This window comes from Myotis yumanensis, unplaced genomic scaffold (genome assembly GCF_028538775.1).
Source record: "Myotis yumanensis isolate MYYU_CA2020_CCGP unplaced genomic scaffold, mMyoYum1.0.hap1 SCAF_6, whole genome shotgun sequence".
NCBI classification, from domain to species: domain Eukaryota; kingdom Metazoa; phylum Chordata; class Mammalia; order Chiroptera; family Vespertilionidae; genus Myotis; species Myotis yumanensis.
This window is the reverse complement of record NW_027223757.1, coordinates 90745509-90764185: the sequence shown is the minus strand read 5'-3', so window position 1 is coordinate 90764185 and position 18677 is coordinate 90745509. Positions and strand designations below refer to the sequence as shown.

At 46.0% G+C, this 18677-nt stretch overlaps 1 protein-coding gene across 2 annotated transcripts in view; it reads right to left on the bottom strand.

The window, feature by feature from the left end:
• Nucleotides 1-2300: 2300 nt before the first annotated feature.
• Nucleotides 2301-18677, bottom strand: part of PXT1 (peroxisomal testis enriched protein 1) — a 57773-nt gene continuing 41396 nt past the window's right edge. For both annotated transcript variants that reach the window (XM_070418685.1, XM_070418686.1), the window contains 2 exons: nt 10765-10895; nt 2301-2582 (listed from right to left, as the gene is read on the bottom strand). In XM_070418685.1, coding sequence (XP_070274786.1) covers nt 2478-2582; nt 10765-10895 — 236 coding nt within the window. In that variant the 3' untranslated portion in view covers nt 2301-2477. The remainder of the gene's footprint in view (nt 2583-10764; nt 10896-18677) is intronic.

The window sequence follows — 18677 nt, the reverse complement described above, 5'->3', positions numbered from 1 at the left end:
CATCTACCCTTCACCCAGCACCCCAGCACCACGGAATTGCACACTGCCGTGTGTGTGTGTGTGTGTGTATGTGTGTGTGTGTGTGTGTGTTTGGTGTGTGGTGTGTGTGTGGTGTGTGTGTGTTTGGTGTGTGGTGTGTGTGTGGTGTGTGTGTGTTTGGTGTGTGGTGTGTGTGTGGTGTGTGTGTGTTTGGTGTGTGGTGTGTGTGTGGAGTGTGTGTGTTTGGTGTGTGGTGTGTGTGGTGTGTGTGTGTGTGGTGTGTGTGTGTGTGGTGTGTGTGTGTGTGGTGTGTGTGGTGTGTGTGTGTGTGGTGTGTGTGTGTTTGGTGTGTGTGGTGTGTGTGTGGTGTGTGTGTGTGTTTGGTGTGTGGTGTGTGTGTGGAGTGTGTGTGTTTGGTGTGTGGTGTGTGTGGTGTGTGTGTGTGTGGTGTGTGTGGTGTGTGTGTGTGTGGTGTGTGTGGTGTGTGTGTGTGGTGTGTGTGGTGTGGTGTGTGTGTGTGTGTGGTGTGTATGTGTGTTTGGTGTGTGGTGTGTATGTGGTATGTGGTGTGTGTGTGGTGTGTGTATGTGGTGTGTGGTGTGTGTGTGGTGTGTATGTGTGTGTGTGGTGTGTATGTGGTGTGTGGTGTGTGTGTGGTGTGTGTGTTTGGTGTGTGGTGTGTGTGTGGTGTGTGTGTTTGGTGTGTGGTGTGTGTGTGGTGTGTGTGTTTGGTGTGTGGTGTGTATGTGGTGTGTGGTGTGTGTGTGGTGTGTATGTGTGTTTGGTGTGTGGTGTGTATGTAATGTGTGGTGTGTGTGTGTGGTGTGTGTGTGTTTGGTGTGTGGTGTGTGTGTGGTATGTGTGTGTGGTATGTGTGGTGTGGGTATGTGTGTGGTGTGTGTGTTTGGTGGTGTGGTGTGTGTGTGGTATGTGTGTGTGTTTGGTGGTGTGGTATGTGTGTGGTGTGTGTGTGTTTGGTGGTGTGGTGTGTGTGTGATGTGTGTGGTATGTGTGTGTGGTGTGTGTGTGTTTGGTGGTGTGGTGTGTGTGTGGTGTGTGTGTGGTATCTGAAAGGATGTATAACAAACAATTGAGATTCAAGATAGAAAATAAGAGGAAGGGTTTTCACTGCAAGTTTTTAATATTGTTTTCATGTTTAACCATACGATTACATACCTGTTCAGAATAGTAAAAAAAGAAAGAAAGAAGTTCAGAATCTGTTCCATGTCAGCCAAAACCGTGGTGATGATGGAAAAAGTAGGTGCTGCATGAGGCAGACTAAAAAAATGGGGGCGTTTCCCTTCGGAAGGACAAAGTGGATGCTGCATAAGATCTGCAACCTGTGGGTCGCGACCCCTTTGGGGGTAGAACGACCCTTTCACAGGGGTCACCTAAGACCATCGGAAAACACATGTATAATTACATATTGTTTTTGTGATTAATCACTATGCTTTAATTATGTTCAATTTGTAACAATGAAAATACATCCTGCATATCAGATATTTACATTATGATTCATAACAGTAGCAAAATTACAGTTATGAAGTAGCAACGAAAACAGTTTTATGGTTGGGGGTCATCACAACATGAGGAACTGTATTAAAGGGGTTGCGGCATTAGGAGGTTGAGAACCACTGATCTAAAGTCTATGGCCCTGGCTCGTTTAGCCCAGTCGATAGAGCGTCGGCCTGTGGACTAAAGTTCCCAGGTTCAATTCTGGTCAAGGGCACACGCCGGGTTGTGGACTCGATCCCCAGAAGGGGGCGTGCAGGAGACAACCAATCAATGATCATCATTGATGTTTCTATCTCTCTCTCCCTCTCCCTTCCTCTCTGAAATCAATAAAAATATATTTTTAAAAGTAAAAAATAAAGTCTATGAAATTATGAACCCAGGTGAGCCGGAATAAGTGGAATCCCTTCCTCACAAAAGACATATGCGAAGATGTTTCATGCTCAATAAAACAACAATATTTATTTCATTTTTAAATAACAAATAACTCAACCATATACAGAACTTATAATTTATAACAACAAACTTCCTTAACACCTGTAATGCTCCTAAAGGGGAAGACAGGGAACATGGGTGGACAGAAAGGAATGAGAAGAACGGGGGCTGCGGATCTGGACATGGGCACCTGGAGTGGGGCCAACAGGTGGCTGGGCGCCCAGGGAGGGCCCAGGAGAAGCGTCCATTGCTGTGACCTCTGGTTTGAGGACGAGCCTCAGGTTCCCTCGGGGAAGCAGATGCCCCGGGGACCCTGGCAGCGCCTCCTGAGTGCGCCTGCGGCTCTACCACGAGGTGGGGCAAGCGCAGACATGGCACAGCGGCTGCTCTGAACAGACAAATGGTCAGTGAGCCTGCAGCTGCATATCCAACGAAGCTGCATAAACCAACAGTGACGGTGAAAACAGGGAGCGGAGGAGGGCCTTCCTCCCACCTGTGCAGGGACTGGTTCTCGGCGCAGGGGGACGGCAGAGCTCGGATGCCCGTTCGTCTTACATCCAGTGGTTGTTCCAGAGGAAGCGCAGCAGCGCGTGACCTCCCGCATGGAAAACCACGACAAACTGAGCCAGTGCCTCTCTGCCTTCCCGCTGAGCGTTCTGTTTAAAAAGAGAGAAAGGGTTTGTTTGTTTCAAGGCAATAGAATAATCCGAAGTGGGAAATTCAGTATTAATATTAATTCAATCAATACCAAAAGCACGCTTCTGGGGCTGCTTTATGATGTAGACGAGCTGGAGGAGACTATCTTGGGGGTGAGTGATGCGCTCCCCTGCACCTGTTCTCCCACCTTAACCCCCAGCAAATGGGGGCCCTCTTTTCAGGGCTGATGCCGCCTCCGCTGGCTTCCCAGAGCACTTTCTCCTCCTCTCAGAGAAGCAAGGAAGCTTGCTTTGGGGTTGGAAGAACTGATGGGACTCAGATGGGTGTAAACCCCTAACACTCCTCATCCCCTTCCTTGTTTTATTTTCCTCCAAAATATTTATGACTGTCTGATAAGCTATGTACTTTATTTATTTATTTATTACTTGTCTCCCTTGAGAACATAAGCTCCCTGATCTCAGGGAGTGTGTCTGTCTTGGTCACGGCCCTGTCTGCAGTCCGGGAACAGCCCGACACACCAGGTACTCAGTACCTGTTAGCCGACTGAATGAATGAATGATAAATCATTAGCGGCAGGTTAAGGACTTTAGACTTTGTCCTGTCAGTAACAGGAAACCACTAAAGGATTTTTCTCTCTTATAATTTATATCCGTTAGGAAGATGAATGAATTTCCTTCCAGCAAGGCAGACAAGAAAATGGGCGCTGAGCCAGATGCTGGGATAGGTGACCAGATCTCTCTGAACCTCAGCTGCCTTTCTTGAAACACCTGTACCACGAATGGATAGGGTTCCTGTGAGAATTAAATGAAAGGAAAAGCTGTTTTCCCTCTGCCCTCTGAGTGTGTTTTCAAAGAGCACCTGGAAGAAATCCTATCTAATAAACCCTAATATGCAAATTGACCCAACGGCCGAATGACTGGTCGCTATGACGTGCACTGACCACCAGGGGGCAGACGCTCAGAGCAGGAGCTGCCCCCTGGTGGTCAGTGCGCTTCCACGGGGGAAGCACCGCTCAGCCAGAAGCCAGGCTTACGGTGGCGGTGGCAGGAGCCTCTCCAGCCTCCACAGCAGCGCTAAGGACACCTCGGGGGACACCCAGCGGTCAGACATCCCCGGAGGGGTCCCAGACTGCGAGAGGGTGCAGGCCGGGCTGAGGGACACTCCCCCGACCCCCAGTGCATGATAGTCGTGCCCGGGGCCTCTAATAAATGTTAGTTTCCCTCCCCACTTTTTAACAAACTAAGAAGTTCCCTATGCATTACTGTATCAGTAAGGGTCCCAGAGAAAACAGGTGGCACACTCAAATTAGGATAATTGAGGGTGGTTTGAATAAGGAGACGATCTACACAGTGGGTAGGGGCCAGGGGGGGTGGTACAGTACCGAGGGCTGGTAACCACAGAGTTGGTGCCACTCCTAGGCCTATAGGGACACGGAGGGTGCAGTTTCTAGAACCCAGAAGGAAAGAGTCCTTCCTGTAGAGAAACATTTAAGATCCTAAAAGTGATGGGAAGACTATTATAAAACATACTTTATATCTAGGAAAACGACATGCCCTGGATTTAAAAAACAACAACAACAACAAAAAAAAAACAGTACCTGGAATCAAAACCCTATATAACTCAATAGCAAAACATGTTATTTTGAGCTCCAGGCCTATTTGAAAATACAAAATGCTCGCTTCGTGAAAAGAACAAGACAGCAGATGTGTGGCAGTTCAAGGGCAGTCAGTTCAGCAGACAAAGCATGGCCTGCTGAGCTCCTTGCCGGCGTTCTGGAGGCAGAGTGGAAGTTTCTTTAAATATATCAAAAGCAGGAAGGGACCTGGCGAGTCAGTGTGACCACTTGATGGCACTGAGTACAAAAGGTGGGTAAACAATGACTATACATAAAGAAAATGAACCATGCGGGGTTTGAAATTCTGTTGAAGTTGCTGGATTTAAGCCTGGAAGCAGCAGAGTAAAGCCTTCGGCATTTTAGAACCAAACTTAGAAGACATTTCTAAAATTATTTTAAAATTATGATGTGGTCTATTAAGAGTGTTCTAAAATGCAATTCTGTGGTAGAGAACAAGCGATATTTAAAAGTCTAGGTCAGCCCTAGCTGGCTTGGCTCAATGGATAGCGCATCAGCCTTTTGACTGAAGGGTCCCAGGTTCGATTCCGGCCAAGGGCACATGCCTGGGTTGCAGGCTCGATCCCCAGTTGGAGGCGTGTAGGAGGCAGCCGATCAATGATTCTCTCTCATTGACATTTCTCTCTCTCTTCTTCTCCCTTCCTCTCTAAAATCAATAAAGAAATATGTTTTTTAAAAAAAAAGTCTAGGTCAAAGCCTGCTTTGTAAATTCCTGCAAGGAAAGCGAGGGCAGGCAGAAGGGTAGACATGTAGATCGATGGAAGAGAACTGAGAGTCCAGAGATAAAACCCCCATTTACAGGCCACTGATTTCCCATGAGTGCCGGGGGAAGAACAGTCTTTTCAACAACCGGTGCTGGGAAGACTGGGTGCCCGCATGCAAAGATTGAGGATGGACTTTTAACTCACACCATACGCAAAAGTTAACTCCTACTAGATCAGAGACCGAAATTTAAGAGCTAAAACTAAAAATCTCTCAGAAGAAAATATGGGTGTAAATCTTCATGACTTAGGATTAGGCAATGATTTCTCAGACAGGGTGCCAAAAGCACTAGAAACGAAAGAAAAATGAACTTCCTCAAATCAAAAAACTTTTGTTTTTCAAAGAATACCACCTAGGTAGTGAAAAGACAGCCTACAGACTACGAGAAAACATTTGCAAATAGTATTTCTTATAAGGAATTTACATCTAGAATATATACTAGTAAAGAACTCCTACAATTCAATAATAAGAGACAAATAACCCAATTTTTTAAATGGGCAAAGGATCTGAATAAACATTTCTCGAAAGAGATACACAAATGACCATTAGGCGCTTGAAAAGATACACAGCATTAGCCATCAGGGAAATGCAAATCAACACCAGAGTGAGATAACTCCTCAAGCCCAGTGGGCTGGCTATAAACAAAAAGACAGTTAAACCCTAACCGGTTTGGCTCAGTGGATAGAGCGTTGGCCTGCGGACTGAGGGGTCCCAGGTTCGATTCCGGTCAAGGGCACATACCTTGGTTGCAGGCACATCCCCAGTAGGAGCTGTGCAGGAGGCAGTTGATTGATGTTTCTCTCTCATCGATGTTTCTAACTCTCTATCCCTCTCCCTTCCTCTCTGTAAAAAATCAATAAAATGTATTTAAAAAAAAAAAAAAGACAGTTAATAACAAATGTTGAGGAGGGATGAGGAGAGACTGGAACCTGTGTGCTGCTGGTGGGAATGGAAAGTAGGTCAGTCACTTTGGGAAACAGTCTGGATGTTCCTCCAACCGTTAAACATAGAATTCTCATCCAGCACAGCAATTCCACGCCTAGGAATGTACCCAAAACAACTGAAAACATATTCTACACAAAAACACGTACCCACAAGTTCATAGCATCATTCTTCACAATAACCCCAAAGGGGAAACAACCCAAATACCCATCCCCGGGTGACTAACTAAACACAATGGGACCTCTACACACAATGGAATATTATTCAGCAATAAAAAGAAATGGAGGACTGACATGTGCTACACATAAAACAAAGAAAACCTGGGACCGTTCAATGTTGACCTATGCGGCTGCAGCAGCAAATTGAAGACTTATAAGCAAATTACAAAAGGTGAAGAAAAGGAGGCAGCGTGGAAAAGGAGGCTCATTGTGTCCTACCCTGGTCTCTCCTAGTCAGAGAAAAATATTAGCAGGACCCATGAGTATTCAAAATTAGCTGATCAAGAAGCAGGAAAGTTGAACTAAGGAATTTCCAGAAGGAAAAGTGAAAATGTTCCTACAGAAGAAACTAGCCTGGAAGGGAGCAGACAAGTAGCATGGGTGCGCTGTAAGAAAAGACACGCGGTAAAGAGATATTCAACTCCAAATCCTGGAAGGGCAAAGACAAAAAGCAAGTTAATTTTTGGGTTTAGATGACATCAATTGGTCATTTTCTGTGGGCCAGGCTCTGTTCTAAGTGACTTACATAGATTCTCTCATTTAATTTTCACAACAGCCGTATGAGGTAGGTGCTGTCGTGACCTCCTGGTTACAGAGGAGAACCCCAGGAAGGGTAAGTAACTTGCCCCCTGTCACAGAGTGAACAGTGGTGAGCCAGACTTTGGACCCAGTACTGGGACCCTAAAGCCAGCACTGTAACTAACCCCTTAGACCTCAGTTGACGATTTGGTGAGCAGGGAGTCCATGTGAGTATCTCTTCTATGTACGTTAAGCCTCCGGTGTGGTACTGGGACACGGTTGTCCAGTGAGGCCAGAGAGTGAGGCTGTGGGGTGAGGTCTTCTCTGAAGGGGGTGCTACACAGAAAATGGATGGTCAGAAGACACTCCCCCGCTCTCTCTGTGCCTCAGGCTCTTGGGTCCAGATGTAAAAAAGAGGTGACTCCTGGGAGAAAAGGGGGGCAAACAGTAGAGACAGTATTGGGGTGGTGCATGCGTTTTGGAACCAGCAGACGTAGGTCAGGTCCTAATTCTGAGACTTACCAGCTGTGTAACCTAGGAGAAGTCACTTAACTTCTGGTCATCAAGTTCCTCATTTGAAATGTGAGAATAGTAATGATCCCAGCTTCGTTGGTGGTTGTAAGAATGAAATAAAACAATACAGCTCTGGCCAGTGTGGCTCAGTTGGTTGAGCATTGTCTCATGCACCCAAAGGTCGTGGGTTCAATTTCCACACAGGACACATGCCTGGATTGCGGGCTGGATCCCCAGTCAGGGCCTGGTGGGAGGCAGCTGATCGATGTTTCTCTCTCTCTCTCTCTCTCTCTCTCTCTCCCCCTCCCTTCCTCTTTCTCAAAATCAATAAGAACACATTTAATAAATAAATAAAACAATGCAAGTAAAACTGTTAGCATGGCCCCTGGCAAACAGCAAGCCCTCAATAAGCATCAGTTACTATTACATAGCTTTAGTTTACCCTCCAAATAGAGTTGGGCTGGGAGCGAGGTCATTGTTGATCCTGTGAGCCCAGGGAGAAAGCAGCACTTTATAACCCAAATCTTATCTCGAGCTTCAGTGTCTCCTCTAACTCCAGACCTGTTCTTACAACTCCTGCGCAACTTTACAACGTCTCAATCTGCATGTCTAATAGGAACGTCAGACTCACGTGCCCCAAATCGAGCTCTGTATTTCCCCCAAAACCTGCTCTTCGGTTTCCTCCATCTCAGTAAATGACACAACCACCGATCCATCCAAAGGCTCGGGCCAAAACCACTGAAGTATGTGTTCCTTTCCTCTCCCTCCGCACATGCCGCTCATGGGCCAATCCTGCAGGCTCTACTTCTAAACGCACCCTGGGTCTGACCGATCATTTCTTACCACCTCCACTGCTGCACGCTGGCCCAGCCTGTGGGGTCTCCTCTGCCACTCTGGCCCCAGATGCAGCGCACTCCGCAGGAGGACAAGCCCCAGACCTCACTCACTCCAGCCCTTCTGGCCTCCTTACTGTTCCTTGGGCCTGTTCCTGTCACAAGGGCTGTGCGCTCGCTGTTCCCTCTGCCTGGAACACTCCCCCCACGTCGTCCCGTGCCTCATCCCTCACTTCCAGTCTCTGCTCAAACATCACCTCCCCAGAGATACCCCCTCCCCGATTGCCCACCCACGTCAGCCTCCATCACTGTCTTCCAATGCTGCTCCAGTGGGCATCCTGCCTGGCGGTCCGCTGCCTGCTCTGTCTCCCTCCTAGACTGAGGTCTGTGAGAGGAGGCTCATCCGCCCTGCTCTCTGCTCCAGCTGCCAACGCCTGCAGCTGAGCCTGGCGTATAGTAGGTGTCCAATAAATATTTGCCTTAATGAAATCGGCCTATCAAATGGCTTATTTGACTGTGTTTATTTCATCTTTGTTTCCTTCTTGCTTTTAGTAGTGTTGCTGTCGGGGCCTCCCATTCATGTCTTGTCTCGGAATGTTTTATCTGAGGGAAAAACTGTACACGGTCTACATTTGGACCAGAACACGAAAGAAGACACGGCGCTCCCTGAGCCAGCGCAGTGGCAACAGCAGTGATGAGAAGAATCGTCACCGGAGAGGGGAAGCGTAGGGCAAGAAGATGGGCCCGAGGGGCAGCCACCCTTCCTATCCCAGAGCCCACGTGATCGGTCTCTCTCTGCTGCCAACTCCAGGTGGTTCTGAGGAAAACTAAGTTGGCTGTGGATTTCATTGCCCCTAAGATTTCCAATGGCAAGCATTATTCTTTCCTGTTTGCCCCCAATACCTCTTATAATCAGGAGAAACTAAGAGATCGGTGAATGGGGCTTAGATCATACCTCGGGATTGGTTCAGGAGGATTAGTACAGTCTAAGGCAGAGGTTGGCCTCCCTGACTGAGCATTCGATTTACCTGGGAGCTTTTAAAATGCCTGGTGCCCAGGCCACACCTCATGCCAATTCAATCAGAACCTCTCAAGGTGGGGCCTAGGCAACTGTAATTCTTTTATATATACACTAGGGGCCCCGTGCACAAATTTGTGAACCTTGAAAGGAACTGTGGGCCGTGAGGCTGCAGTAAGTACAGGGGTGGGTCTTGGCCCATCCTCTGAGTCCCCACCTTGCCCCTCCCTCCACAGCCCCCCCCTCCATCTGCCGGCAGCCCCACTCCTGCTGCCACCGCTTCCATGTGCTGTTGGCGCCAGTCCCGCTTGCACCCGCTAACGGCACAGAGCGATTGGGGCTGGTGCCAGCAGCAGGTGCAAGTGGGTCCAGTGCCGTCAGCAGGTACAAGTGGCACCTTACACCTGCTGCCCTGATCGCCCCTCAGGAGCAGGGGGAGGTAGAGAAGCCCTCAGGGGCGATCAGGGCCAGCAGCCACCACTCACACTGATGATGGCACCGAGTGATCGGGACTGGTGATGGGCACTGGCAGTGTGTGCGAGTGGTGACTCCAGTGCCAGCTGCGGGTGCAAGCAGGGCTGGTGCTGGCAGTGGGTGTGAGCAGTGGCTTTGGTGCTGGCAGTAGGTGTAAGCAGGGTCAATGCCAGCAGTAGGTGTGAGCACCGGGCAGGACCGTCGCACGAAGGAACAAAGAATTTTCAGTAACCACTAGAGGCTTGCCCTGAGGACAGTGGCCGGTGCCCCGCCTTGGTCTGGTGCCCCTGCTCACCTGCTCCACCACCCCACCGTGGCCAATGCCCTTCATGTTTTGCACACACCCCCTGATGGTCAGCACACATCATAGTCAGCGTACATCGGTTTTTCCAGTTGTTCTATTTGCATATTAGCCTTTTATTACATAGGATTTTAAAATATTTTTATTGATTTCAGAGAGGAAGGGAGAGGGAGAGATAGAAACATTAATGATGAGAGAGAATCTTTGATTGGCTGCCTTCTGGGGATCAAGCCCGCAACCCAGGCATGTGCCCTGACTGGGAGTTGAACTGTGACCTCCTGGTTCCTAAGTCAATGCTTACCCACTGAGCCACTCCAGTTGGGCCAGCATCTGTAATTCTTGAGATTACACTAGGTGATTCCCAAAGGCATCCTAGTTTAAGGGTGTGCAGCAAAGTCTCTCACACGTTAATGTGCACACAAATCCCCTGTGCAAAAAATTAGATGGTGCCCCGGCCGGTGTGCTCAGTGGTTAGAGTGTCGGCCTGCACACCAAAGGGTTGTGGGTTTGATTCCTGGTCAAGGGCACATATGCTGGTTGCAGGTTCACTCCTCGCCCCTAGCTGGTGTACATGTGGTATGCAACCAGTCAACGTGTCTCTCTCACATCGATGTTTCTCTATCTCCTCCCCTTCTACTCTCTCTGAAAAACAATGAAAAAGATATCCTCAGGTGAAGATTAACAACAACACAAAGGAAGATGGTGATTCCAGCGTGTGGGCTGGGATTTTGCACATATGACTGGCTGCTAAGTGAAGCTGAGGCTCCTAGTCCATGGACCACAGTTTGAGCAGCAAGTGTGCGGTCAAATACTGACCTTGAGTCAGGCTCACAATTTTCAGATTGAATGCTTGGTAATCCAGACACTACTAATCCACGTGTTCTGGGCATCCCAGCCACTTAGCAGCCGTCGTTCCGCCTGCTCTTTCTCCTACCTGCCGGCCCTTCCTGGAGAAACAGAGGCCTCACCTCTTGAGCCATCCAGTGATCAACGCTGTCTCCAATGTTCTTCAGCTGCATGGCCAACTTGTGGATTGTTTCCTCCGGGTGAGGGTTCTGGCCAAGGCTATTTTCCTTGGGCTGAGAAGGTGAATTGTGATCTGCATTAAGAGAAGAGAGTTCAAAAGAGATAATCCATTAACTGTCTGTGAAATTACTCACCACTAGTTACTAAAAACCATCTTAGACAATGAGAGGGATGAAAACCCATCATCATAATGATTATCAAAAAACATGCCCTGGCCAGTGTGCTCAGTAGTTAGAGTGTCGGCCGATGCACCAAAGGGTCACGGTTCAATTCTGCTTCGATCCCTGGCCTCTCTCATCGATCTCTCTCTCTCTCTTTCTATTCTCCCTCCCTCCTCCCCTCCCTCCCCTCACTCTCTCTAAAAATCAATGGAAAAAATATCCTGGCTGAGGATTAAAAATAATAATAATTCTTATTATTATCAAAAAACAAATCCTTGAATTGAAATAGATCAGTTCTGTTCAATAGAAATATAATTCAAACTACGTGTTAATTTTTAATTTTCTAGTAGTAAAATCAGATACAATTAATTGGTAATTTATTTTATTTAAGCCAATATATCCAAAATATTACCATTACAACATATAATCAACATAAAATTATAAACGATATGTTTTGCACTCTTTTTATTATATGTAAGTCTTTGAAATCTAGTGTTAATTTATTCTTACAACACATCTGAATTCAGAAACTAACTTTTCATTGGAAAACCTTGATCTGCATTTAGATTTCATGAAGTTCACATTTTAAAAAGTAGGTTCATATATCCAACTTGTCCCAAACATACTTGAAAGTTTACCAACAATTAAATCAAGTATCAGTTTTTTAAAATGAAATAAAAGTAAATAAAACTTAAAATGTAGTTCCTTAATGGCACTGCCTACATTTCATGTGCTCAAAAACCAAATGTGATTAGTAGTCACTGTATGGGGTAGGTCTGGATCTTCACAATTTTTTTATAAAGTAGATTTTTCCTTTTTTTTACCCATGATCCTTGAATGAGCTCTTCCAAACCCTATTTGCTTCCAGCAACCAATGGGTGTTTTTAAGCAGCATTATAAGTAAACTACTATGCTGGGTGCTCTGGGAAACTTATCCTATATAATAAAAGCATCGTATGCAAATTGTCCCCTCAACCAAGGGGATCCTCCTGGAGTTTGACCAGGGGGTGGGGCCAGCTAGGGGAAGGGAGGGAGGCCCCAGCTGGTAGCCACCAGCCACTAGGGACCCTACCGGTGCACGAATCTCATGCACTGGGCCTCTAGTAAAAAATAAAACGGCATGAGCTGGACCTGTCCTGAAGTTACTCACAACACACTGGTTAGGGATGAAACAATTCCCAAGTGCTTTAGGAATACAGAGAAGTAAATAAATCTGGGCTAAAGTAGACACAAGAATGGCTTCATAAGCACAGCAAGTTTTGCATTAAACTAAAGGAGTTCATCACCACCAAACCAGTATTATATGAAATGCTGAAAGGTATTCTTTAAGAAGAGGAAGAAGAAGAAAAAGGTAAAGATAAAAATTATGAACAATGAATACATATCTATCAACAAGTGAATCTAAAAATCAAGTGAATAAAAAATCTGATGAACAGAGTAAACTGGTGAATATAATAGAATCAGGGGCATAGAAAGGGAGTGGACTGACAATTCTCAGGGGGAAAGGGGTGTGGAGGGTGCGGGAAGAGACTGGACAAAAATTGTACACCTATGGATGAGGACAGTGGGGGAGGGGTAAGGGCAGAGGGTGGGGTGGGAACCAGGTGGAGGGGAGCTATGGGGGGAAAAAGAGGAACAACTGTAATAATCTGAACAATAAAGATTTAATTAAAAACAAACAAAAACAACAGTAATCCTAAATATTACACACAAAATTCAGAAACTGAAGAGAATGTGTGCAAATTCTAATGTATATGTTTAGAGAGATTCAAGAAAATATCACATCCATGAAATGAAGAAGGATGCACTGAGAAAAAGAATGATCCTGGAACAGATTCTTTCAGATTTGCCAAATATAATTGCCAAAATTAAAAATACAATTGATGTCTCGCAACAATGAGGTCAAGGAAATCACTCAGAAAAAGCCTCAGAAGTTGAAAAATATGAGAGAAAAGACAAGTGAGTACCAGTATGGAAAGACCAGCATCTGATTCATAGGCGTTCCAGAAAGAGAGAAAACAGGAAGTTATCAGAACAGCCTAGGACAGCTTCCCAGAGCTGAAGGACACCAAACTTCAAATTAGAAAGTCCCATTAAAAAATTTTTAAAAAGCCCCCATTTTTCAGGACAACAAACAGGGAAATTAAAACTTCACCTCTAGAACATATTGAAATTTCAAAACTGCAAGCATAAGGAGATGCTAAATATCTCCAAAGAAGAACACAGATTAGTTGGGTGGCTGACTTCCCCTCAACAATGGATACTAGGAAGATAGTAATAATAAAACAATTAATAGCCTCTAAACATTATTTTCAAACCAGAATTCTATGCCCAGCCACACTCTCAATTGCACAGGAGATGTGAATAAAGACATCTGCAGCGATGCACGGACTCCGAACGCTTTTCTCCCACACACAACGTCTTAGGAAGTCTTTTGAGGAAGCATTCCAGTAAAACATAGTAAACAGAGCATGACTAAACCAAGAAAAAAGACGGGAGATTTAGCAAAAGGTGGATCCAGCCCATGTGACGGGAAGTCCCAAGGTGGTGATGGTGCAATAGGCCTAGAGAGCAGCTAGACCGGAGCGCAGAGCAGCTGTGGATGGGAAGCCCCAGGGAGGGGAGATCTGATAGAAGACACCATATGGTTGAAAATTTGGGGAAACTACAAAGGCAAAGAGACAGCCCAGAAAACAATAAAAGGTCACACAGGAAGTTTATGGCCCATATGTGAAGCAAGTTAAAATGTGGCTTACGTTTAAACTGAAGGCATTGTTTTTACATGTGTTTGTTTTTTTCTAAAATGATATTCGTCTGTGTTAAATCTCACGGCATTTGACCTATACGACTAGGCATGACTTTAAGCAAAGGCAGCTTAAGTTTCTTATTTACTGGGAGGTGATTATTCTCAGGGAAAATCATTCTGAGTCATACGGTCTTTGTTGCTGGAAGCCACCACCCCTAAGTCCCAGAGCATTAAGGGAGTTTGCATGACCTTTTGTCTTTCAAATACAAAATCAACCGTAGTGTCCCCATCTCGAAGGAGATGCCCTCTCATAATCAAACATTATTCATTCCTGACAATAACTCATCTGAATAACAATTGCAAAGTAACTTGCTTAAACTTATCAGGACTGCTAGTCCATCTCGGGAAGGCCCAAGTCTCTTAGCAAGGACAAACGGATCCTTAAAGATTGCTGGTGTCACCGGGACTGAATCCCGTCCTGTAAGGGTCAAAGAAGGTTTGCAGGACAGGGAAGTGTGCGTTTGAGCTACCAGAGCAGGTGTGGCATCACAAGTGTAGACTCCTCTGAGAGGTACCCTGATGAGGGAATGAGAGAAAGGCTGTAGCAAGAAGAGGAGGCGTGTGGAAGGAAATTCTAAAGTTGAAAGTCTTGAGCAGGTTTGTAGGTCGAGAGAAATTAGAGCAGGAATAATGAAAAGCAGAAGACAGTGTAGGTCAAATTGTTGAGGCAAAGTCTCAGAGGTTAAGGAGGAAGAAGAATGAGAACAGCCCCCGCCGGGAGGCCCAATTGGTTGAAGCATCGTCCCATACACCAAAAGGTTGCGGGTTTGATTCCCAGTCAGGCACGTACCTGGGTTGTGGGTTTGTTTTCTCTCGCTCTTGTCTCTCTGGTCCCTTTGGCTTTGCTCCTGCCCGTGTTCCCTCCACAGCCCATGGCCCACGGCCCTGCGAACCCCACATGCAACGGACTGATGAACTGCAGTGGGAAACACAAACCAAGCCAGCCTGGTGCTGGGCTGGACTCTGCCCTGACATGGAGGGAAACTCCGGACGCTGACTTTGATCTGAACCCTGCTGAAGGCAAAACGGAACTTCTTCATTGGTGGGACAAAGGGAAACGGGACCTTGGAAACTCAGGGGTGTAATTCTACAGAAACAAAGCTTTCTACAATACCCCGTCCTCCTGTGGGGGCCTCGGGAAAGTATTATTCCAGCGGCACAACGAGAAGCCCACTTCCATTGATCACTGATAACAGTTCCATTCTGCTCAGGGCATGTATGGGAGGCAATATAACCATGTTTCTCTCTCACATATCTATCATCTATCTATCTAACTATCTATCTATCTATACCTGTACCTGTATCTCTCTATCTCTCCCTTCTTCTCCCTCTAAAAATCAATAAAAACATTCCTCTGGTGAGGAAAAAAAAAAGGAATGAAAACACGTGGATGAGCTTTGACGAGAGGGGCCCCCTTTCTTGTGATAGGATAGGAGACAAGGTGTGATGCTCACACAAGGAAGTCTGGAGCAAAGGGGAAGGAGACCCACCTGTTGCCCATGATGGCATCAATTCCATACATGGAGCAGGAAATGAGCCTCTGCTGAGACAGTGGGGGGTGCAGAAGAGGCTGAAATTAGTCACTAACAGAAATGGAAGAAAGAAAACTGACCGGAGTTGTACAACAGGAGCTAACGACAACCATCACCCCTCAAAAAAGAGGGGAAACAATGTATTTGACCTTGATGTGCATTGTCTTCCCAGCTGGCAAGGGTACTAAACTTGTACCCAAAGAAAAGAAAAATGTATCCGATCCCCCCATAAGGGAAGGTCAAGTCTTGCTCAGTTCCTTTCTAATTGCCTGTTTTTAGGCAAATTACTTCACTTCTTTGTGCCTCGGTTTCCTCATTTGTTAAAAGGGAATTTAATATTCTTATAACTATTAAACGGTGGTATTCATAAAGTGCCTGGTTTTACAAAAAGCCCTACATTATATGTCTTAGCTACTACTACTGGACTTGGTGTTAGACAATATTTACATAGATACAATAATGTAAGCCAGAGTTTTTGGTTTTTAACTTTAGGATCAACTGATGGACAAAGTATGGGAAAGTTGGTTGTGACTGGAGGGCAGAATGTAAACGTTAACAATTGTGGCTACAGAAAAATCCTATATAATAAAACCCTAATATGCAAATTGACTGACTGGTGGAACAGTCGCTATGATGCGCACTGACCACCAGGGGGCAGACACTCAACGCAGGAGCTGCCCCTGGTGGTCAGTGCATTCCCACAGGGGGAGCACTGCTCAGCCAGAAGCCAGGCTCATGGCTGGTGAGCACAGTGGCGGTGGTGGGAGCCTCTTCCGCTTCCTCGGCAGCGCTAAGGACCCCTCAAACCTAAGCTGGCAGGCAGACATTCCCCAAGGGGTCCCGGAGTGCAAGAGGGCGCAGGCCAGGCTGAGGAAGCACCGCCCTCCCCCCCCACCGCCTCTCCCCAGTATACGAATGTCGTGTACCAGGCCTCTAGTTAAAAGATAAACAAGATAAATAGCAGGCTATGGAAGGCTGAGAAAGAAGAAAGCAGGGACGTTAGTATCTTCACTGTATAAAATGCTGGGTCATGTGATATTGCTGAAAATATATGAAATAAAAAACAGAAGTTTAAATTATTTACGTTTACAAAGACAAAAAGCAGAAATATTAAAAGAATATTTTAACTATCAAACATGAAATAGAGGGTATACTATAAGCTAAGCTTCACTGTCATGTCAAGGAAAGGATGGATGGCATCAATAAATGAAGAGACAGAGGAATAAAATAGTTGTTCCCAGCACTGCTGCACATGACTATCAGCTTAGAGACCTAAAAATAAAAATAAACTTTAAAAGACGATTTTGTTGGTCTGGAAATAAATAACACAACATGTAGGTATTTTTTAAAAGCTCCCCAGGTGCTTCTAACATACAGCCAGGGTTGAGAACTACTGGCCTAGAACACTGGAAAACACAGCCAGTTAAAGAGTTGCCCTTCTAGGGATGGGGCATGGGATGGGGTGGGGGTGAAAGGGAGAGGCCAAACACTGACCTTGTATTCATTCATTCAACAAATATTTATAGACGCCCTTCTAGGTGCCAGGCACTGCTTTAGGCCCTTTTTACCATAAGCTCTCCAGTTCACGTTTCCATGAACATGTAAGTTGTTTTGATTTAAAATTTTTAATGCAACACAAAAAGCAGCATCATTGCCTGAATCCACACTTTTAAATACATTGAGCAACTAGCAAGAACCGCTGCAACCTGAGTGGAAAGGGCAGCCACCTATGCAAGTTGATACAGTTGGGGAAAAACAACCTTTCATGCGGAGGCGGGGTAAGTGTGTGTGGGGGGGAGAGGGGAGACAGCCAGGTTGCAAGCTGACTGGGAGAAGACGATGGGAAGAGTGCCTAAGGGCAACCCACTTCCCAGCACCCCCTCTGCGACCACCAGATGCCACTGAGCCAGGGCTGCAGCTGAGTTTGAAGGTTAAGAGCTCTGAGGGCGATGGTCCCCAGAGCTCCCAGACCCTACAACAGAGAAAAGAGTAGGAGGGAGAGGATAGGATTGGACAGGAAGGAACAAGGTCTCAGCCAAGGTGGATTAACTAGTGGATTAAATAGGCGGCTTAACTAGTAGGTGAAATATATGGCCCTTTGCAACCTTACTTACTGCCTATCATTTCAGTTCCTATTCTTGTTTTCAAGAGGCTCTTGAAACAGACACATACTATCTCACCTCAAGCCATTTTGAAATGACACATTAGTGATTACTTAACACTCCAGCAAGGATTATTTGACAATTACCTGGGAAAAGGCGAGAGCACCGGTGAGGGCTGAGAACTCACCCAGGAGAGACGGTGCCAGAGAGAAGAAGAGGGAACCAAACAAATGTCACCCATTTCAAAACCAGTTTAGGGCCAGCCCTGCTTGTGCCCAATCAAACGAGTACTGATTTGCAACTAGTTAACTGGTTAACTAATAGTCACCTGGGAAATACAAACCTAGTACATTATTTGCATTAGGAAGATGGGTTACAAGGGGGGCAGAGAAGGTAGAACCTGGAGCTGGGAGGCAACACAGGACTGAGTGCGCCTCAAGCAATTGGCGAGTTTTGCATTCTGGAACTCAACATAATAACTCTTTGTAGTTTGTGCGTGTCTGACCAAGTAAAGGATGAAACCCTTGAGGACATGTATCTATTTCAGATCTCTGGGGCCGAACTCAGTGCCCTACACATAGAAGGTACCCAACACTGTTGATTGTGAAACATGCAGCTGCAGAAGGGGGCGGGGAGACTGCAGCAGAGAAGAGAGTAAGAGTTAGATGAGAAGTTGGCTACTCTGTAAGTTCACCCAAGGACAGCCCTACCTTTCAGTTTGTTTTGAAAACAGCTCTCCTTTCACTTAAAGTTGTAAAATGGCAACAATAAAGCACATTCAAGTATTTTAAAGTCTTGGAGACCAGCTAACAATTAGTGGTGAGAGTGTAAATTGATACAACCTCTCTACGGGGCAATGTATCTATTTACCCAATTTTACAAATGCAAAAACATTCAAGGTCATTTGTTGTAAACAACCCAAATATACATCAATAGGAAACTATTTAAATGAGTGATGGTGTACGCACACAATGAAACATGCCGCTGTAAGAATGAGCCCGGGCCGGGCGGCTGGGTTGGTTGGAGTGTTGTCCCAGACACTAAAAGGTTTTGGGGGCACATACTTAGGCTTTGGCCTCAAGCCCAGGTCGGCGCTCATTAAGGGAGGCAACCGTCAATGTTTCCACCCTTCCTCTCCCTAAAAATCAATAAAAATGATTTTTAAAAGTAAGAATGAGGAAGCTCTTTAAAAATTAATGTCAAAAGATCTCCAAATCATACTGTTAAGTGAGAAAGCGAGCAAGAACAGTCTAC